Source organism: Nestor notabilis, unplaced genomic scaffold (genome assembly GCF_000696875.1).
Source record: "Nestor notabilis isolate BGI_N333 unplaced genomic scaffold, ASM69687v1 scaffold10925, whole genome shotgun sequence".
NCBI classification, from domain to species: domain Eukaryota; kingdom Metazoa; phylum Chordata; class Aves; order Psittaciformes; family Psittacidae; genus Nestor; species Nestor notabilis.
Window position 1 is genome coordinate 67189 of NW_009930650.1, and position 17267 is coordinate 84455.

A 17267-nucleotide genomic window follows, 5' to 3' on the forward strand; every position below is an offset into this window, starting at 1 on the left:
ATTAAGCATAATTTTTCTTAAAGCCTGTCTCTGACCCACCAAAGCTTGTGGGCTTTTTCCTCAAAAAAAAATATGGTTATTAGTGTTTAGTTAAGTTGCTTCAAATTATTAAAGTTACTTTTTTCCGTTTATGCATTCCTCACATTTGAAAAATTTCATTCAGTGGAAACCATTTGATGCTACCGTCACCTTCCTCGTTAATTGTCAGCTAAGACAAGAAAATTGAATTTCTGTCTGCTAAAGTTTGGCAGCAGTTTCATAGGTAGCACACCCTCAGATGCTGTCATATGCTCAGTTTCTCTAAGCTGAAGAAGTGAATTGGCATACCTATATCTCCACTAATGACAGACAGGTCTTCAGTGATGAAATGGCAGCAGATCAGTTCCTCTAAGCAGTCACAAGGGTGATTGCAATAGCTTCACAAACACTGTTTAATCATTATTCTGTTCCCAAAGGTGTTGCAGCTGATTGATACACTAAAATTTCATTTAAATGATGATAAAAAACCCCAAGCTATCCTACTATTCTATTTGCTATCCATACACTGCAAACGTTTTGCCCAACTCAGACTGTCAGCTCCATTTCTAATCACTGTACAAACAACGTTAAGCAAATGTGGCATTCAGGACACGATGTTTTCTATAAAACCCACAGAAATACTCACTTACTTCTTCTCCTTCTCAGTCGCGGGCACTAGGAGATACATGTTTCGTTAAAAGCATGGAAAAATATCCTTCTAATCAAAACCTAATCATTATTTCAGTCACTCATTGGCAGGGAAATGCAGTTCTACTTGTTACTCATTTTTTTAAAATGCTAATCTCCCTTTTGTGGAAAAAATGCTTTAAACACAAGCTCCTCTCCCCTTAAACGCCTATCAGATCTCTGACCTGCTCTTATCAAAATTTCACTCCTTCAAAGCCAGTTTATTTACACATGTGGGAAGTCAACCCCAGAACAGTCGTGAGTACAGCTAAATAGATATCTACCTCATCCCCTTTTTAAAAACTAATTGGCAACCAACATTCTCCAAGTTACTGTCCATTCTTTGATAACTACAAAGCTGAAGCGATACACTCAATCATTCCCAGTGTAGAGTTTTTGCTAGAGAAAAGCCTAGAAACATACCAAGAATGTAAAAAAAGTAGCCAGGATGTTCTGCTGAGCCAATCATCTGCTAGTCATTTTTTTTTAATTTTGTGATTACACTCTTGTTTATGGTGGAAAGGTGGAAAATGTGTTTTAGCGATCCAGTGATATCACGCTCTGATGAATATTTCCATAGAATTAAACAGCGTCACTGGAAAAATGCTACTAGGAGTTTCCAGTACACTCAAGCTGGGCGCTCCCCAGCAGTGGAATCCCAGAGGAAAGGCATCAGTCAAGATGACACTGTACAAATTGATGGAAGAAGGAATAATCCAGCGCTAGTGAGCACATCTCCAATCCAGGAAGCCTCTAAATTATAAATCACAAAGGGCAAAGACAATTGTCTGAATTATTATTATAAACTTGACTTGTTTTTACATAGTCTGCTCTAGGCACTGTTGCAGACAGTATGTTAAGCCTGAGAGACCTTTGGACCTGACCCGGTTTAGTTTTCTTCTTCTTTGCCAAGAAAATTGGCTTCATAAGCCTCTGCTTCAGATACTTAAAGCTAGAGGTGATGTGATATGTCTTACATGGCAGATTATGATCACCTCACTACACTAGTACTCTCTGCTTAGCTCACGTAGCATTTCTCTACTTAGTGAAACTTACAGCTTTCAGTTTTGTAGCTGTCTGAATGCTTCCCCTCACTGGTATTCATGGCAGTCTAAGACTAAGTCATTATGTCCTATAACCATTTCTCATTTAAAAGACTACTTATGGATCTACTTGATTAAAATGTCCTGTTCAGAAAAGAAAACTCATAGGAGTCTGATTTGGGCCTTTTTTTTGGTGTTTTTTTTTGTTTTTTTTTTTGAACTCACCTAGTTTGTAACTCCCAGGCTTTTTTTTTCTTTCCTGAATATCACACCACCAAACCTATTTAACCTCCCTTTCAGGACCTGCCTTCCCTTCTTTCCATCATTCCTCATTCCCCAGCTCACAGCACCTTTACGAAGCAATGCCTCCACATACAAATGCGTACTGTTACTCCCCATTATATGTTTAGACATCAGGTTAGGACTTCTTCCCCCACAACAAATATTTTGTTTTATTAGTAGCTGGAAAAAGCTCCTAGAGAGGTGCAGTTTCGAGCAAACATTTTTGATGATAGAGTATTTGACATTACATGAAACGTAAACATATTTATTTGTTCAGTTTTAAACAACTGAACAAATTAAAATAATAAATTGCTATTTATTTAAGAACAAGATGTGACTGTACGTAGCAATATAACTACCTGAAATGTTACTACTATTTATTGCACAAGTGCACTATCACATCAGAGGAAAACAACAAGGATCAAAGAAAAAGAGTATTTAGAAAGAAAGCAGGAGCAGACACTTCAGTACTTTCAATTGGTTGAACTTCAGCATTCCTTGCACGAAAAAATTCTTTATTAATTCTACTGATCACTTGAATGATCAGAAGCAGCATCATTCTTGGAAGCACAGAGTGATCTTCCCATGAGGAAGATAGGTATTTTTACTTCTCACTGTAAAGAAAAGGTGATGCTCCTACACATTCACCCACCCATTGAAAGCCTTTACAAACTGCAGCTGCATTAGCTTCTTCCAGATACGTGGAGGACAGGAAAAGAAATAGCAGTGAGAATTGGAGTTCTGGAAAAATCTGAAATATCGTAAGTTTCCTCAAAGAAAAAGAAAAAAAAAAAAAAAGAAAAAAGAAAAATTCTGGCCAGGTTAATGCACCTACAATATTAATTCTTCAATTCCTACCTTTCAGAATGGCTGTGTGATGACAGCAGTCTTTTAACAGTGTCACTGGAATATGATTTAATGATAGAGAATTTAACTAATGATTGATATGTGAGAAACAGCATTGTCAAGGGGCAAAAACATTTCAGTGATAGGAACTGCCAAAAAATGTTGCACCAAGGTAAGGCATAATCATGAAAAACATTAACATGTACAATAAATATGTGTTTAGCACATTTCTTGTAACAGAAATCATAACAGAAGTTAGAATTAGCAACTGTTATACCTGGCTTACCCTCCCTTCCTATTGATGCTCAAGAAAGCATTCAATTTCCTCTGCCATTTTTTGAACCTTTTTTTCTCTGACTTACCTCAAGTGGTAAACATTTGCAAAGTACATTTGTTAGTGAATGTGTCAACTTCAAGAAACACATTACTGAACTGAAACTAGCTTTCTGATCCTTTCTTGGATCTTTAGCCCTTGTAGGGGGGACGAAACCAAAAAGGTGCTATTTTACCAGCTCTGGAGTTAGACATTCTGGCAGTCCTCTGACCCAGTGGAAATACCTGGTCTTCAGGCACAAATAAATGCTGAAAGCATAGCAAAAATTTGCAAAATAAACAGCTAACCTCCCCCAAATAATTAATATGATTGCCTTACGTTGATACTAGTCCACATGTACTAACCCGTTTAAAATACCAAGATTAACCTCTAACTTTCAGGAAAGTCCATTATTTATTTTTGTGTGTTGCATCGGTCATGCCAGACTAGTCCTTGCTTAAACTGACTCCCAGCTGTCATTCAAGTATGTTTTATTCACAGCATATTAATGCCAGCTGTACGATATACATATTTTGGTATTAGGAGAGGCAAGGCTGGCTCTACTTGCCTAGAATACCTTGAAACCAGCCGTCAGTCGCAGCATCTGGCAGTTTTATCTGGGTTATATTTATATGTACATCAGTCCTAAACCTGATGCCAATAGAGTTTTGTTATATTGCACGATCAATCATAACTTAAGAGGTAGCATACCACAGCTATTTGCAGATTAATTCTACCAGAAAGGAATTTCTGCTCAAAGGTTAAATAAATCATGAAGTATTTATACCTCACTGCAACTGCCTCAGCCTACATAAGCCCAGCCTCATCTGCCTGTTCATCTTCAACACAGACACACTGAAGTGAAAAATTGTAACAGAAAAGAAGTAGGGTGAAATTAATTTTGCCATCTGTAAGAGGATAAAGCAAATTAAAAAAACAACAACAACAAAAAGCCAAAAATACAATAATCATGCTTGTATTATTTCTTATATTGCACAGTTACATTGAGTTGCCTCCCCCAGTCCAGTGAAACTAAATTGAAAGTCAGGGAAAAACCCAAGGGTTTTTGAGAGGGTTTTTTTTTAATCATCTCATTTTCTCTGCTGCCAGTCCCAAGACTGCAATAGCAAATCATTAACATAAGATCACAGAAAGGAAGAAGAAAAATCATCAAATAATTCTTGTAAAAATACATTTTTTAAAAATTTTGTTGCTTCATTGGATATCATTTAATCAGAGGCCAGTCAGGCAGCTCTCTAATGATTTTGCTCCTACAAGTAATTTCTTTAGTGATTAGGAGCCTATTCATATAAAATGGATTTTATTATTGCATAATAATTCAGCATCTGACCCAGCAAAAGTGAAAAAAGAGAAAACCACATCCAAGTGAATTCCAGCCCCTCTACCAACCTGCCTGTCTGTTTCTTTCCCTCCCATCACAGAACATGACAGATTTGTTTCTTCACCAGTGTCAGTATTTTATGTATTCAGTGACCTCTTCAACGATTGCCAGTAGGCAGAATAGTATAGACATCTTGAGGATCTTGTATTCCTGTGGAAATTTCAGTTTCTAAGGAAAACAGATTTCTGCTGCCTTTATTAATAACTGTTCAGTGGAGCTACTCAGCTCGAGTGTTTCTAAATAGCTTATAAATCAAGATGAAATTTATGAGAAGTCTTGATTCTTTGGCCCTACATCAACAAGAGATGAGGATCTTTCTGGGAAGTGTACCACAGTTCTTGACCGTAACTGCAGAATCATCTTAAAGCAATGACATTTTATGAATTATGTACATAACATGTTTAAAGTAACAGGCTGCATTTTACACACAATTCAAGTGTGATGACCCGTGTCAACAGATTGTATCCCATTAGTTCTCACTAGTGGACAAGGGGCACTGTGCATTAATGAATGTTTAATGACAGCAAGAAAGAGACAGAAAAATAGAAAAGAAAAATTAAATTAATGCATCTGTATGTGTTTTCATTTTTCTTGCCATACTTCACTTGAAAAGTGTACTGTAATACTTTAATATGCTGTAGTACGTTTTTTCTTAATACAGTAACAGTATTTCAACACAGATTTCACTGCATTATTTGGCCATTAAACATTTTTCCAGGAATAAAGACATAATTTTGCATAGATTAGCAGAGCAAAAAGTGAAATTCTATTGACCCAGCTTTAACCTTTTGCTAACTAAAGTCTCTCCTTTAGCTGCCACTGTTGTGAGTCCAAAGTCAGTAAGAATAAATCTGAAAAGTAACAGGGCACAAGGATATTTGGCGGAAGAAACCAAAAGCTTCCATGACTAGTAGCCATCCTTTAACCAAAAGAGCTACATTTTTTCTTACTCCACTGTTGCCTCCAGAGCCCTCTACAAAGGACATAAATGGTGGCCTTTACCCTGCCAGTCCCCATAAATAACAGCTTTGTTGCTCTGCACAGTTTGTCCCCCTCATGAGCATGAACTCGATGTTGTGCCCCCTTCAGTGGAGCACAGTGGAGTAGCTGACCCTCCTACAAAGTTTGCATAGTGTGCATGCCACTCTATTTTCATTCCCACTGGAGTCCTGCCAAGCCTGGCCACAGCAGACAGCTTCCCCAGCAAACCAAAATGGTGGGAATCATGCCGCAACTCACAGCTATGCAGAGAAAACACCATCTGTACATCACAGCAAATAGGTGTTACTGGATATCCATGGCCCCCATCCCAATGCTAGAAAGCAAGACGCTTGCTCACATCAAGACTTGCACAAATGTGTGTTTGGGAACCATCCTGCATGAGAGCAGGTATGTTCTTTTCTTTTTAAACATAATGTTATCTCCTATCTATACCATTCTCTGAAAATGCAGTATGGTTATGCAAAGTCAAAGTAACCTCTCATGGCATACACCTCTGAACAACAGAAAAAGTATGAGGTTTTGTCAACAATGCAGGAACGACTGTGTCTGCTCTTTTCAAAAGTTAAAGCAAGAATATCAAGTATGATCAAAAGTCAGAGAGAAAACTGCCTTTGTATGCAATGTTTACTACATTTATTATTTCCTATTAGGAATATTTTCTTTCCTTACAGAGCTATTTTGTGGATGAATGGTGAAGCATCAGGCACTGCTATTTTCCTTGTTTCTATTTAATACAACTGAGTGCTTCCAGCTGCAGCTAACAGAACTCACGTACCACATCTCTCTAGTTGACCATAATCAAAACCCAGAATCCCCAAACCCTCTTTTCTCTTGCAAATAATTTACCAAGAGACAATATTCCCATAACTAGGGCACAATCGCGTGACTCTAAAAACCCTAAGTTCACTTGAGCTGTTTCTAAGTGCATGCTTGTATTAAGCCTAGATTATAATATATCTGTAGCAGAAAGTACTATAAACCTTTAACGGCTTCTTCCTCCATCTATGCCCTTACACACGTACATACAGCTGGGCAAGTTCTTCTATTGCTAAATTATAATTGGTACTGAAATGACCTGTTCCATTCCAATCACATTAAATATAAAATCAGTTAACATCTCTTCTTTCACCTGGCATTTGCTCACAGTGAAATTTAATATTGATTCTGATTATTCTTAACCTTAGGCTGCTGATCTTCAGTTACTTTTCTGGATGTTACCCAGTGTCCATGACACTCAGAAAACATACACCGAGGTGCATGTCAAATTTTGTGGCTATTAGGCCATCATCCAGTACATTTGAGGGCAGTAAAATTCTCCACCAGGAGACAAATATTGCCTTGCTGTACCTGTTTCTCAAGGAACTCAATTTTCCAAGGCCAACGACTTTCTTCAGGTTTTCTATCCCGTTGTCTGCTTGGCTTACAGCAGGTTTTTGCATGTGAACTGAACTCCTTACAACCACTGTCTCATACCAGTTACCGCATATCCTGCTCCTGCCATTCCAGGAGCTTCTGTGCTGCAGCATTCCTGAGTCAACAAAAAACCCCCAAACCAAACCAAAAGTAGTAGTTTGGAAAGAATTAGCTTTGAATATGCCTTGCTTTTATTCTTAGAATACAATGGAACTGGAAACAGGAAAATTATTATTAAATAGGTGATGTGAAGTCTTGAATCTTTGCTTAGCATCCTTAGTCACCTCAAAAAAACCCAAAGGAGATTTTTATCATTGCTCAGACATTTTTATAATTCATGTCATTGTCCACTGTAGATGGTGCTAAGCGTACCTCATAAGAAGCCAGAGGATTAAGAGACAAAACCTGTGCCTACTCAGCCTGATTTTGCTAGAGCTATACCATGTGAATTTCTGCCAGGAACTGCGTGATAGAAAGCTTCATGGTTATAATATAAACAACATCATTTGAAACAACAAAGCTGTGAGGAACAAATTGTATCTGCTAGCAGGTATCACACAGGTTTAATAGAGGTCAGTGATAGTCTTGGATGTTGTTACCGTGGGGAGGCTCTCAACGTAGTAAGGAAACAATAATTTCTAGTGGATATGAGTTGGGCTGGAAAAAGTGGGAGTTCCTAAAGAACTACTGCAGGGAATAACTATTTTATAGGTTGCAAAATACTGTTACCACTTGCTGCCAGCTACAGCTTTCCAGGCAGCACAGGAGGCTGCTGCACATCTTTGCTAAATCAAGATCAAACCAATCAAAATCCAAAGCAAATGGAGTGTGTGCTCTTTTATTCCCCATCATTTTACATCAAGTGAGGCTCATACATGCCTGGGAACAGTTTCATCTTTATACAGGGCAATGCTTAAAATACAGCATATTTTGCAGTTTTCTTGAGTAATGAATATTCACAGTTTTACAAAAAGAAGAGCCTTTCAGATGACTCAGTCATTCACCCCAACTTTGGATAGATAGAGCAAACTTTGGAAGGTTTCTTAGGTGGGTTTTTTTTTTGTTGTTGTTTAAACAAGATAGTACTCAACTAATTCTCCTTTGCGACTGAAGACAGTAACATTCACTCCTACAGATATAGCCATCAGGCTCAAAGTTGGAGGAGCTGGGAAGGAAGACACTATATGCTGATGTGACATGAATCTTCCCAGTTTCAAGCTGACAGTCATGAAATGTCTTCCACAGAAATACTGTAAAAATGCAGAAACATTTTTTTTCTTTAAATATGCCATTAACATAAATACAACACCCCCCCAAAATACAAGTGAGACAGTCGTCTCAGGCAGCAGAAACCCAAACTTGAAAGCCCAGCCAATGTCCATGCTGCCATGCAATAATGTTTACCTTTAAATTAAAAATAAAAGCAAGCAAACATAAAACCTCAAATATAAAAAAAACCCAAACACCCTAGGATTTTTTTTTTTTAAAAAGCAAAGGAAATTTCCTTATTTTCTTCTTCCCTGAACCCTTTTCTCTGAAATGTACATCACATTTTTTCCAGCTAAATCATATATGTCATCTGTAGGACATTAATCCCTTGTACACTGAAATGGATCCCATTACTTGTAACCTGTCAGCCTGTTGAAGTGTTTATTTCACAGATGTTGCAAGATGATCAAGAATTATCCCTAATTTATAGCAATAACCTGCTTATAGTAAATGAGTAAAATGGAAGCAAAAATTTACCAAATGAGTAAAATGGAAGCAAAACGACAGAAACAAAGTTTCTTGAGACTGAGCACCAAAACAATTCTACCATATAAACTGATCCTCATGTATCCAAATACCTGACAGCACTGAAGAGATTTCTCTCCAAAATATTTCTCCCACCAGCAGTCCCTACTCCCACACAAAGAAGGGAAATAAAGAGGATACTAGAAGTAAACGTGCATGCATACATATATGTATTTACTCACACTAAAAACAAATACCAGAATTTCTAATTTAATTATAGTGAGAAGCCAAAGGTTTTTGGCAGAGACCACATCACGTGCTCTAACAGGACTGTTTGTAATCAAGCAACATATCAAAGCAGTTCACCATCAAACACAGAGGTAAGCAGCCTTAAATGTACCCCAGCAGCAATCACTTGCTATTCTAAAGACCTGCTGTGCACTTAAGGAAAATGTAACAAGTCAGGAACACAGAAACTTTCACCTCAGAGTTTTTCTACTATTACTTCTAAATGACCTGCCAGGTAAAAATTACGCCTATAGTATTCTTGCTGTGTAAAGCTACATGTGTCTTAAACGGTACTGCATCATACAATCGGTGCACTGAAGAGACAAGACTGCAGGGCTTCATTGTCTGAATGATCAGCTTCTAAGCAAAGGACTTTCTGGAACTGAAGAGTTGCTATGAACTGAAAGTTATTAATAGCAACAATGCTGGTGGACAATAACTGAAAATTGAACACTCAATGACAGCCTATCTGTTAGAAAATCAAACAGAAGTTGAATAACTCATATACCATGTAAAACAAAGCACAGCTGCTTAATAGAAATAGAAATAGAAATAGAAAGAATGATAAAAAAAAGCTCCATGTAAAATCACTTTTACAAATGTCATATAGATGTTCTGCTCCAAGGATCTGAAAAGCTGGAAAACAGTGTGAAGACTACCTATGCATGTTTCATATCCAGCTCAGAACAGCACTTTGAAGTCAGCATGACTGACACTTAACCTTCCCAGGGAAGAGGGCACCCCACTATGTAAGTGTTCCAATATCAAGCCCAAAAAACCTCCAGCAATAGTTACAGTACAAATTCTGCAGTACGCGCCTATAGGTATAAGAAAGTTATAGTAGCCTCTTTCGAAATTCATATTTTGAAAATTGGCAAGAAAAAGTATGTTCAGGTGTCCTCAGTACAGTTATGTGCTACACTTTTCTAGAAGTAGACCTCTGTGGTCTAGTTATGAACAAGATTGAGTGGGTTGTCAAAAGCTTATACGCAATAATAAGTGAAATGTCACCAGCTTCTGCAAAAACATGTTATTGAATCTATAGATGAAAGGAGCTCCAGAAAACTCATCCTAGTTAGGTTTGGCTTTTTTTTTAAACACCACTGGAAAACAGAAGCTAAATACCAAAGGATTAAAACATACCATCAAATCAGACATGCTCTTCCACAATGCCTTCAAAAAAACATCATGGCAGGAATTTTGTTTAAGAAAGAAGGATTTCTAAAATTAGATGAAATTTAGCTACAGGAATGATAAAAGTAAAGTGAATGAGATGCAAGATTGAGGGCTGCTAAACAGACATCTAGGAAGAACACCCTCACAAACAGAAAATTACAGTCTTAAATATTATATGCACCAGTATGAAAATTTAAATTATTCTTCTTAAAGCTTCTGGGGTTTGCAAGTGGTGAAAATGGTGTGAGACTCTACAATCACTAGCTCTGAAAACTGTAAACTTTTATATTTAGCTTTTACTTATGCTTTTATATCATTATGATTTGACAAAGTATCAGTCTCTACCCGTTTCTTAATAGAATTTTTTTGTGCAGACAATTGTTCTCTCCCTCCCTACACCTTAAAGGTGGGGGGCGGAGGGAGGGGGAAGGAAACTCATGATATGGTAAATTCACCTCATAAAATCTTGTAGTATTTCTGGGACTTTAACAACTCTGTAACTGGCCACCAAACAGCATTTACTGATCCTATTGAATCTTTTTTTTTTTTTTTTTACTTCAATCCAATAATGAGGGAGGGTTTTTTTTTTAAAAAAAGCAAAGAAACAAAACCACTTTTTGACACAAAAGACAGCATATTCTGATCAGAAGGGTAAAACCTAAACACACCCAGCCTCATTAGAACAGCCTCATTTTAGTAGCTGGACATTGCAAATCAGGAAGATATGCTTGCATATTAGCAATCTCTAGCAGAGAAGACGCCCATAAACTACACACGACTTTGACAACAGAAATGTTTCAAGATTACTGAAAGAACTAAATTATTCATGATTAATAACTATTATTGAGCAGTGTCCCTTTCTCCTTTACTTACAAATCTGGTTTCTACAAATATATTAGTTTAATGTATTTACTGAAGACCGCCTAGGAAAACTATGACTTCTGTGTAAACAGTTGCCTTTGCAATGCATTACGTATGAACTTTAAGCCACATCAATATTGCTCCACTTAGACAAGGTTTAAATAAAAATCAACCCACACAAACAGCGACTATTTTACACATTATTTTGTAGTCACACTAAATCACATCAGCACACTCCAAAAAAGAAAAGTTTTAAAAGTACAAAATCAGAAACCTTAGCTTAAAATCAATTTCACACCTATAATACAGCAGGATTAAAATGCAAGTGTCCCTTGCACCTCACATCCCCCTAATTCAGGTGATTCATGGTATAAAACTCCACATCAATTCTGGAAGACTCAGTAGTTCGCTTCCCCCGTGTAAGATTAACGGTGCTGGAAATTACTAAGCATGTAATAAATAGTAATGGCTTTCTAATCAGTGCCACAATATCTGATGCTTTCACTGAAGAATGCAAGATCATATGGAGGGCTGTCAAGTAAAGATTTAAGATTCCGGTGAATTCACATCAGGCTTTATGTATATGAATTTATATGTAAGTGAATATATTTATGTACGGAGAACCTGAAGTGCTCCATATATATTCACATTATCAGCATTGATGCCAATGAATTTTTCAACCAGATAAAGTCTGTATGTGTTGACACTCATGCTGGACTCTTCTTGATGAGTCTGTCACACTGCTCCACTGAGGTGAACTGAAGACACCCAACAGAAGGGCTCTGCTACATCTGAGTAAGGATAAATCATCCTGTCTTCATAAACTCCATGCACAAAGCCAAACCAAGAAACTTGCCTGTTCTCCCAGTCTGCTAATGTCTCTGAAAAGCCATCAGAGAGTACACTGTGTAGATACCACCTGTTTCTTAGACACCTGTAAATGAAAGATTTCCTCTTTTTTAACATATAGGGATTATAAACATGACTAGAAATAATCTGAAGACTCCAAGCACAGTAGGAGGGAGCAAAAGACGTGGCTGTGCTGAGAGGCGCACCCAGCTGCTGAGCCTGCAGGTGCATCTGAAGTAGACAGACATGATGAAAGATTAGGGAAGGTGTTCCTGGGCTGGATAATTCGAGTGATGAGGGAAGTAGTTTGCAAAAGTAAATGAGGAAAAAAACATGTTTAAATAAAATCAGGTCTAGAGGAAAGTAAGGCAAATGGGGGAATCAAATCACAGGATCTCAGAGGTATGAAGAGCAAGTAGAAAGAAGAGAGATATAGAGAAAGGAATCAAACTATGAAAAAAAGTGATATTAGGTCTAGCACTACAGGGAAAAATTATGAAGAGCTAGAAAGAGAAAAGGTAGCAATGAGAATGGTGAATGTGAAAGCAACAGTCTGACTTTAATACAGTAGGACAAACTCTAATATGGGAATTGTAAGTTACCATACAATTTTCTGATTCCCTGCAATATCTACATCTAATTGGGAATCATTCACACCACAGCTAGGAGACCCTGAGAAATATGAACATGACAATCAAGTAAAATGTATTCTCTCTTTGGATTTATAAAGACTCCAAGTCAGATATTCAGAGGAATGCATGGCAAACAGCAGCACCTCATTCATGTACAACAGATACTTTCCTAAACTCAAACACATCCAACTTTCCATCCTTCAGCAACGAAATACAAACATGAATGCTGTAGGTCTTGAGCAGGGCACAGTGGAAGATAAAAATAGTTCTGCCTACAACACACACTTGTCTCTACAGGCTCATATCACGGCAGTTGAGAAGCATGAGGCACAGTTTCCATTTCTTAATAGAACATCAAATCACATGCTCAGGCACTTGCAGATTAAATCTTGCTGTTTTACAGCTGTGTGACTAGTGATACGATTAAAGGAACACATAAAATCCTTGTAAAGATACTTGTCAATTTGGGATTTTCTAGACACAGCTCATCCCAAAAAAAGCCACAGTGCACAACACATGGCAATATGAAAAACACAGCAGAAGAGGGGGGAAAAAATGAAAATTGCAGAATACCCGTAACTGAACTAATGTATATTGTGAATATGCAAATATGTTTTATTTCATATCGGCTCTTAAGCAGCATACAGGGGGCAACATTAGAGAACTGAGCTGCAGAAGGTTTAGAAGAGATACAGGTGTTTGAAATAAAAAAGAATGGCTCTCCATGTTAAACTGGAAGAAGAGGCAAGAGCAGACACCAAAGAGTGATTTTTCACTATGATCTTTCTGACATGCAGGACTTAGTGACTGTAGAGAATGCCAAAATTCTTCTTCTTAGATCTTGCTGAAATGCTGTCACAACAGCAGTCCAGTAGGATAAAAGGGCACTCAAAATTGCAGCCACACTTTAAGCTCACTAACCATTTTGTTGTTCTCCAAAGGTTTCCATTTTATTACAGAAATGTTTTCACATGGAAATGACTTATGTGTACAAGGAGAAGCCTCTCTCCTGAAGAAGATTATGGCAATACATCAAAGAAAACCCCAAAGAAAACATCTGGTTGCCCAAAAGAACGCTCTGTGTTCTAATTCCCCTTTTATTGTATTTTTTTTTCCTGTTTCTTTTTAATAGTAGATAGATACAGACAAAAAGAAAGGAAGAAACCAGTGAGAAATAGGAACAAGGAGCACTTCAAGGAAAGAAAGGTTAATTGCAACACAAGAAAAGATGCAAAGAATGTGAGGAATGTCAGCAAGTAAATAAATCAATAATCTACAATTATCATCTACATTCCTGAACTACCTTGAAAGCAAGGATATCTGCCCTTAACATTCCTGACAAGGTTAGAGATTTTCAAGGAAGCCTCCCCCCCCACAGCGGCATGGTCTGCTTCCTCCAGCACCCTGGTGTCAGCACCCTGGTGCTGATTACAAAAGAACCTTTCCCAAGGGAGTCTGTACTAGCTCTTTTAACAGATTAACAAAATTAACATATATTAACAAAACACAAGGTTGCAAATATCTTGGACCAGCCTAGGGACATTAACAACCTCCAAATAATGTTGTGATCATTGCAGTTTAGTTGAAAAAAACCTCAAGGTCATTGTCAAACAGTTGCAAGAGTGATGCACTAGATTCTCCCTCTCACTGCTGCTCTCTAAAACATACTGGAGCCTAGCAGCTCATACAGAATAAAAGCACAGATCAATAAAGCCAGAAGACTAATGTGGTTTTAGAGATGTATTTCTTCATAATGTTACCAGCATACTACAGAGTTTTACAAAGGAAATGGAAGCTGAGCAAGAGACAAAAGGACATAAATGTCAGGACTTCTTAACAAGTTGGGAATATTCTGGATTGTTAATGGGGTAAAACGAACAATCAACATACAAACAAACAAAAAGCCAAACCCTAACAACCCCAAAACAAAAAAAGTATACAACTAAAACCAAGGATGTGACATCAAGAAACACAAGTAGACCTTCAGAGCAAGACAATGGGTGTTGAGGACCTTATTGACATCCACTCTACTCCCATTTCCAGGGGATTCCCTTCAGACTAACTTTAGGCTGGTCCTGTGAACCAAAAATCTGCTAGATGCTGAGATAAATAGCATAGTTTAATTTCATCCATAAAGTAACCAGATCAACCTGCGGTGCAAACCAAAATACAGTAAATGGGGAACAACAGAAATTCAACTCAGAAGCATAATCCTGAGTGCTAGAACATACTCACCCGACATTGCAATATGACTCTGATGCTATATATAAAAAAGTCTTGTAAATTAAGTATCTAACTCTGTCTCAAATAACAACAACAACAAAAAAAAGGATAGGATGATTCCACATAAGCATTGTTGCTTAAAAGACCACTTTTGTCTATAAGACATAGCAGTATTTCTCAAAGAATCGCTTTGCCACATAAATGTACAAGACTCACAGAAAATCATTGTACAGAACTATTTCTAAACTGGACTTGCTTGGCTTCACACATACATAGTATGCTTTTGCAATACCTGCTTTTGCAAATGAAGCTGATACAATATGATCAGGTAGCTGGGGGCACCTTACATGACTCAAGAAATCTCTTAATGCTTATGAAGTGTAGCAATTAAGACAAGTCTGTTTTCAGTGCCATTCTACTGCCAAATGGGGGAACTCCCCCAACTGCCCACATGTATTCAACAGACATAACACTGATCTTTTAAATAAAGGACACAACTACATTTAAAAATAAAAAAAAAAGAAGAAAAAAAAAAGAGAGACAGAGAAAGTCTACTGTACCTGTATGTTGTTCTTCAATCCAAACTTGCAGATACATAAATAGGAGTAGACCAGCTACTCCAAACATCAGTACAGACACAAAAACTTGTCTTAGGTTCATGACCCGAGCAGGGAGCTACTTTTCAGCTTTCAGAAGGACACATGGCTCACTTCTCTGAAATCTTCAGCATACCTGCATCTTCTTCAGTATCTTCCCCTGAGACGCCAACCTGGAATAACAAAAGATGGAGCTAGTTCCTGTGTTACATTTTTATTCTTCACCAGATACTGTGCAAACAGCATTCTATATACAAGCCAAAACTCCTACAAGCTATTGCTTTCAATGCTTAGATTTCTGCTCACAATCTCAATGCTCCTTCTACCCCTGGATGAGTTCCAAGTGTTTCTCAAAGTGGCTGCAGAGAACAGTCCACCTCCACAACACCAAACATCACCTGCTGTTGCTAATGGAGGGAGGTGACACCTGCAGTGAGATGCCCAGGCGTCACACCAGTATGCCAGTGCTCACCAACTGTCACAGTTGAGCTGCTAAAGGAGCAGCTGGAGGTGCCTTGGATGGCCAGGTTGCACCCCGGTGCTGCCAGTTACTTGTGACGGGCAACCCAGCACCTCTGCTTCTGGACCACATGACCCTGCATGCCCGAGGAAGGATGCCTGCAGTCACTCCCACAACACAATTCCACTCACGGTGCCTTGGCATCAGTTCAGCCTACACTTCCAGGAATCATACTTCGATATTTACCCTCAAACATGAATCCAAGTTGAGTTTTGCAGATGTCATTGTAAGATGATATCAGTAATGTTGCAGGAAATGAATGGATTGTCTTTTCACTCAGCCATTTTGCAGTTTGGGAAGGACTTGCAAACACCCAGTTCTCTTCACTAAGTTCAATAGAAATGAGGTTGAATGTGAAACCTTACCAAAAAGACTACTTTCTTGCACAGCAGAGGGCTCTGGAACATGGAAGGAAGATGACTAGGTGCTTTATTGCATCTAGTTCGTTCTGCCTTGATTCTGCGGTGATAGCATTTCCTACATGTTATATACACGTACATGTTTGCAGCTACTGCGATGATGCACAGGACTGGAATGAAGCAGTGAAGACTAGACAAAACCAATGAAAATGCTCTTCACTAGCTGTTGTCTCTTGCACTGTTTCCTACAGTGCTCTTAGCACTCTCAGACTTGCTTTTCCTTTTCTATGCCAAAAGGTTTACTTAGGTCTTTGCACCTAACTTCAGTCATGCAGCAAATGCACTGTTTGCATGTCTTTAGAAATCGCTCTGCTGAGAAGACAGAAGCTTCCCAGCATAAGCAATGCCTCAAGAACCATTAGTCAAAGGACCAACAAATACAAACCTCTTCTGTTTTCCCCCAGACAAGAGCTGTGTTGTTCATGTAAAAGGACATTGACAGCATCTGGAATAGAAACAAAAAAGCCAAATAAATAAGACATAGGCATCTGAATGCGTATCTTTGAAAGAACGGAATCAAACTGGAGGTACTAGAAAGCAGGAATCAGTTTCTTTTGGGAAAATTGATTGGGATTCGTAACTTTCTCATAACAAAGAAGCTAGTGATCCAGACGCAAACCATGAATAGTGGCACGCTTCCAAATAAGCCCACTTTTGTGATTTTATCATTTGTTTCCACCTCTGACTACACAAAATTCTTTCATTATCAGCTCTCCTTTCTGAAAACTAGTGTCCTTGAGCAGGTGAGAAAAACTTCTCTCAGGCCACATGGATGGTGCTGAAAACAAAGTATCTCACACCACATCTCCATGACCTTTTCCAACATGTGCAGGCTGACACTGCTGCTCTCTCCAGCCACTCGTTCTCATCATCCCCGACTGTCCAGCTCTTGTCACCACCAGGAGTGCTAACACACCTGCACTGTAACATTCAGATAGTTCATCCAGCTAAAACCTGTTCCAG

General features: G+C 38.2%; 1 protein-coding gene across 1 annotated transcript in view; it reads right to left on the bottom strand.

Moving 5' to 3' along the window:
- Positions 1-15429, bottom strand: part of CHST9 (carbohydrate (N-acetylgalactosamine 4-0) sulfotransferase 9) — a 78390-nt gene extending 62961 nt beyond the window's left edge. The window contains exon 1 of the mRNA XM_010015506.1: positions 15330-15429. Coding sequence (XP_010013808.1) covers positions 15330-15429 — 100 coding nt within the window. The remainder of the gene's footprint in view (positions 1-15329) is intronic.
- Between the last annotated feature and the right edge of the window lie 1838 nt (positions 15430-17267).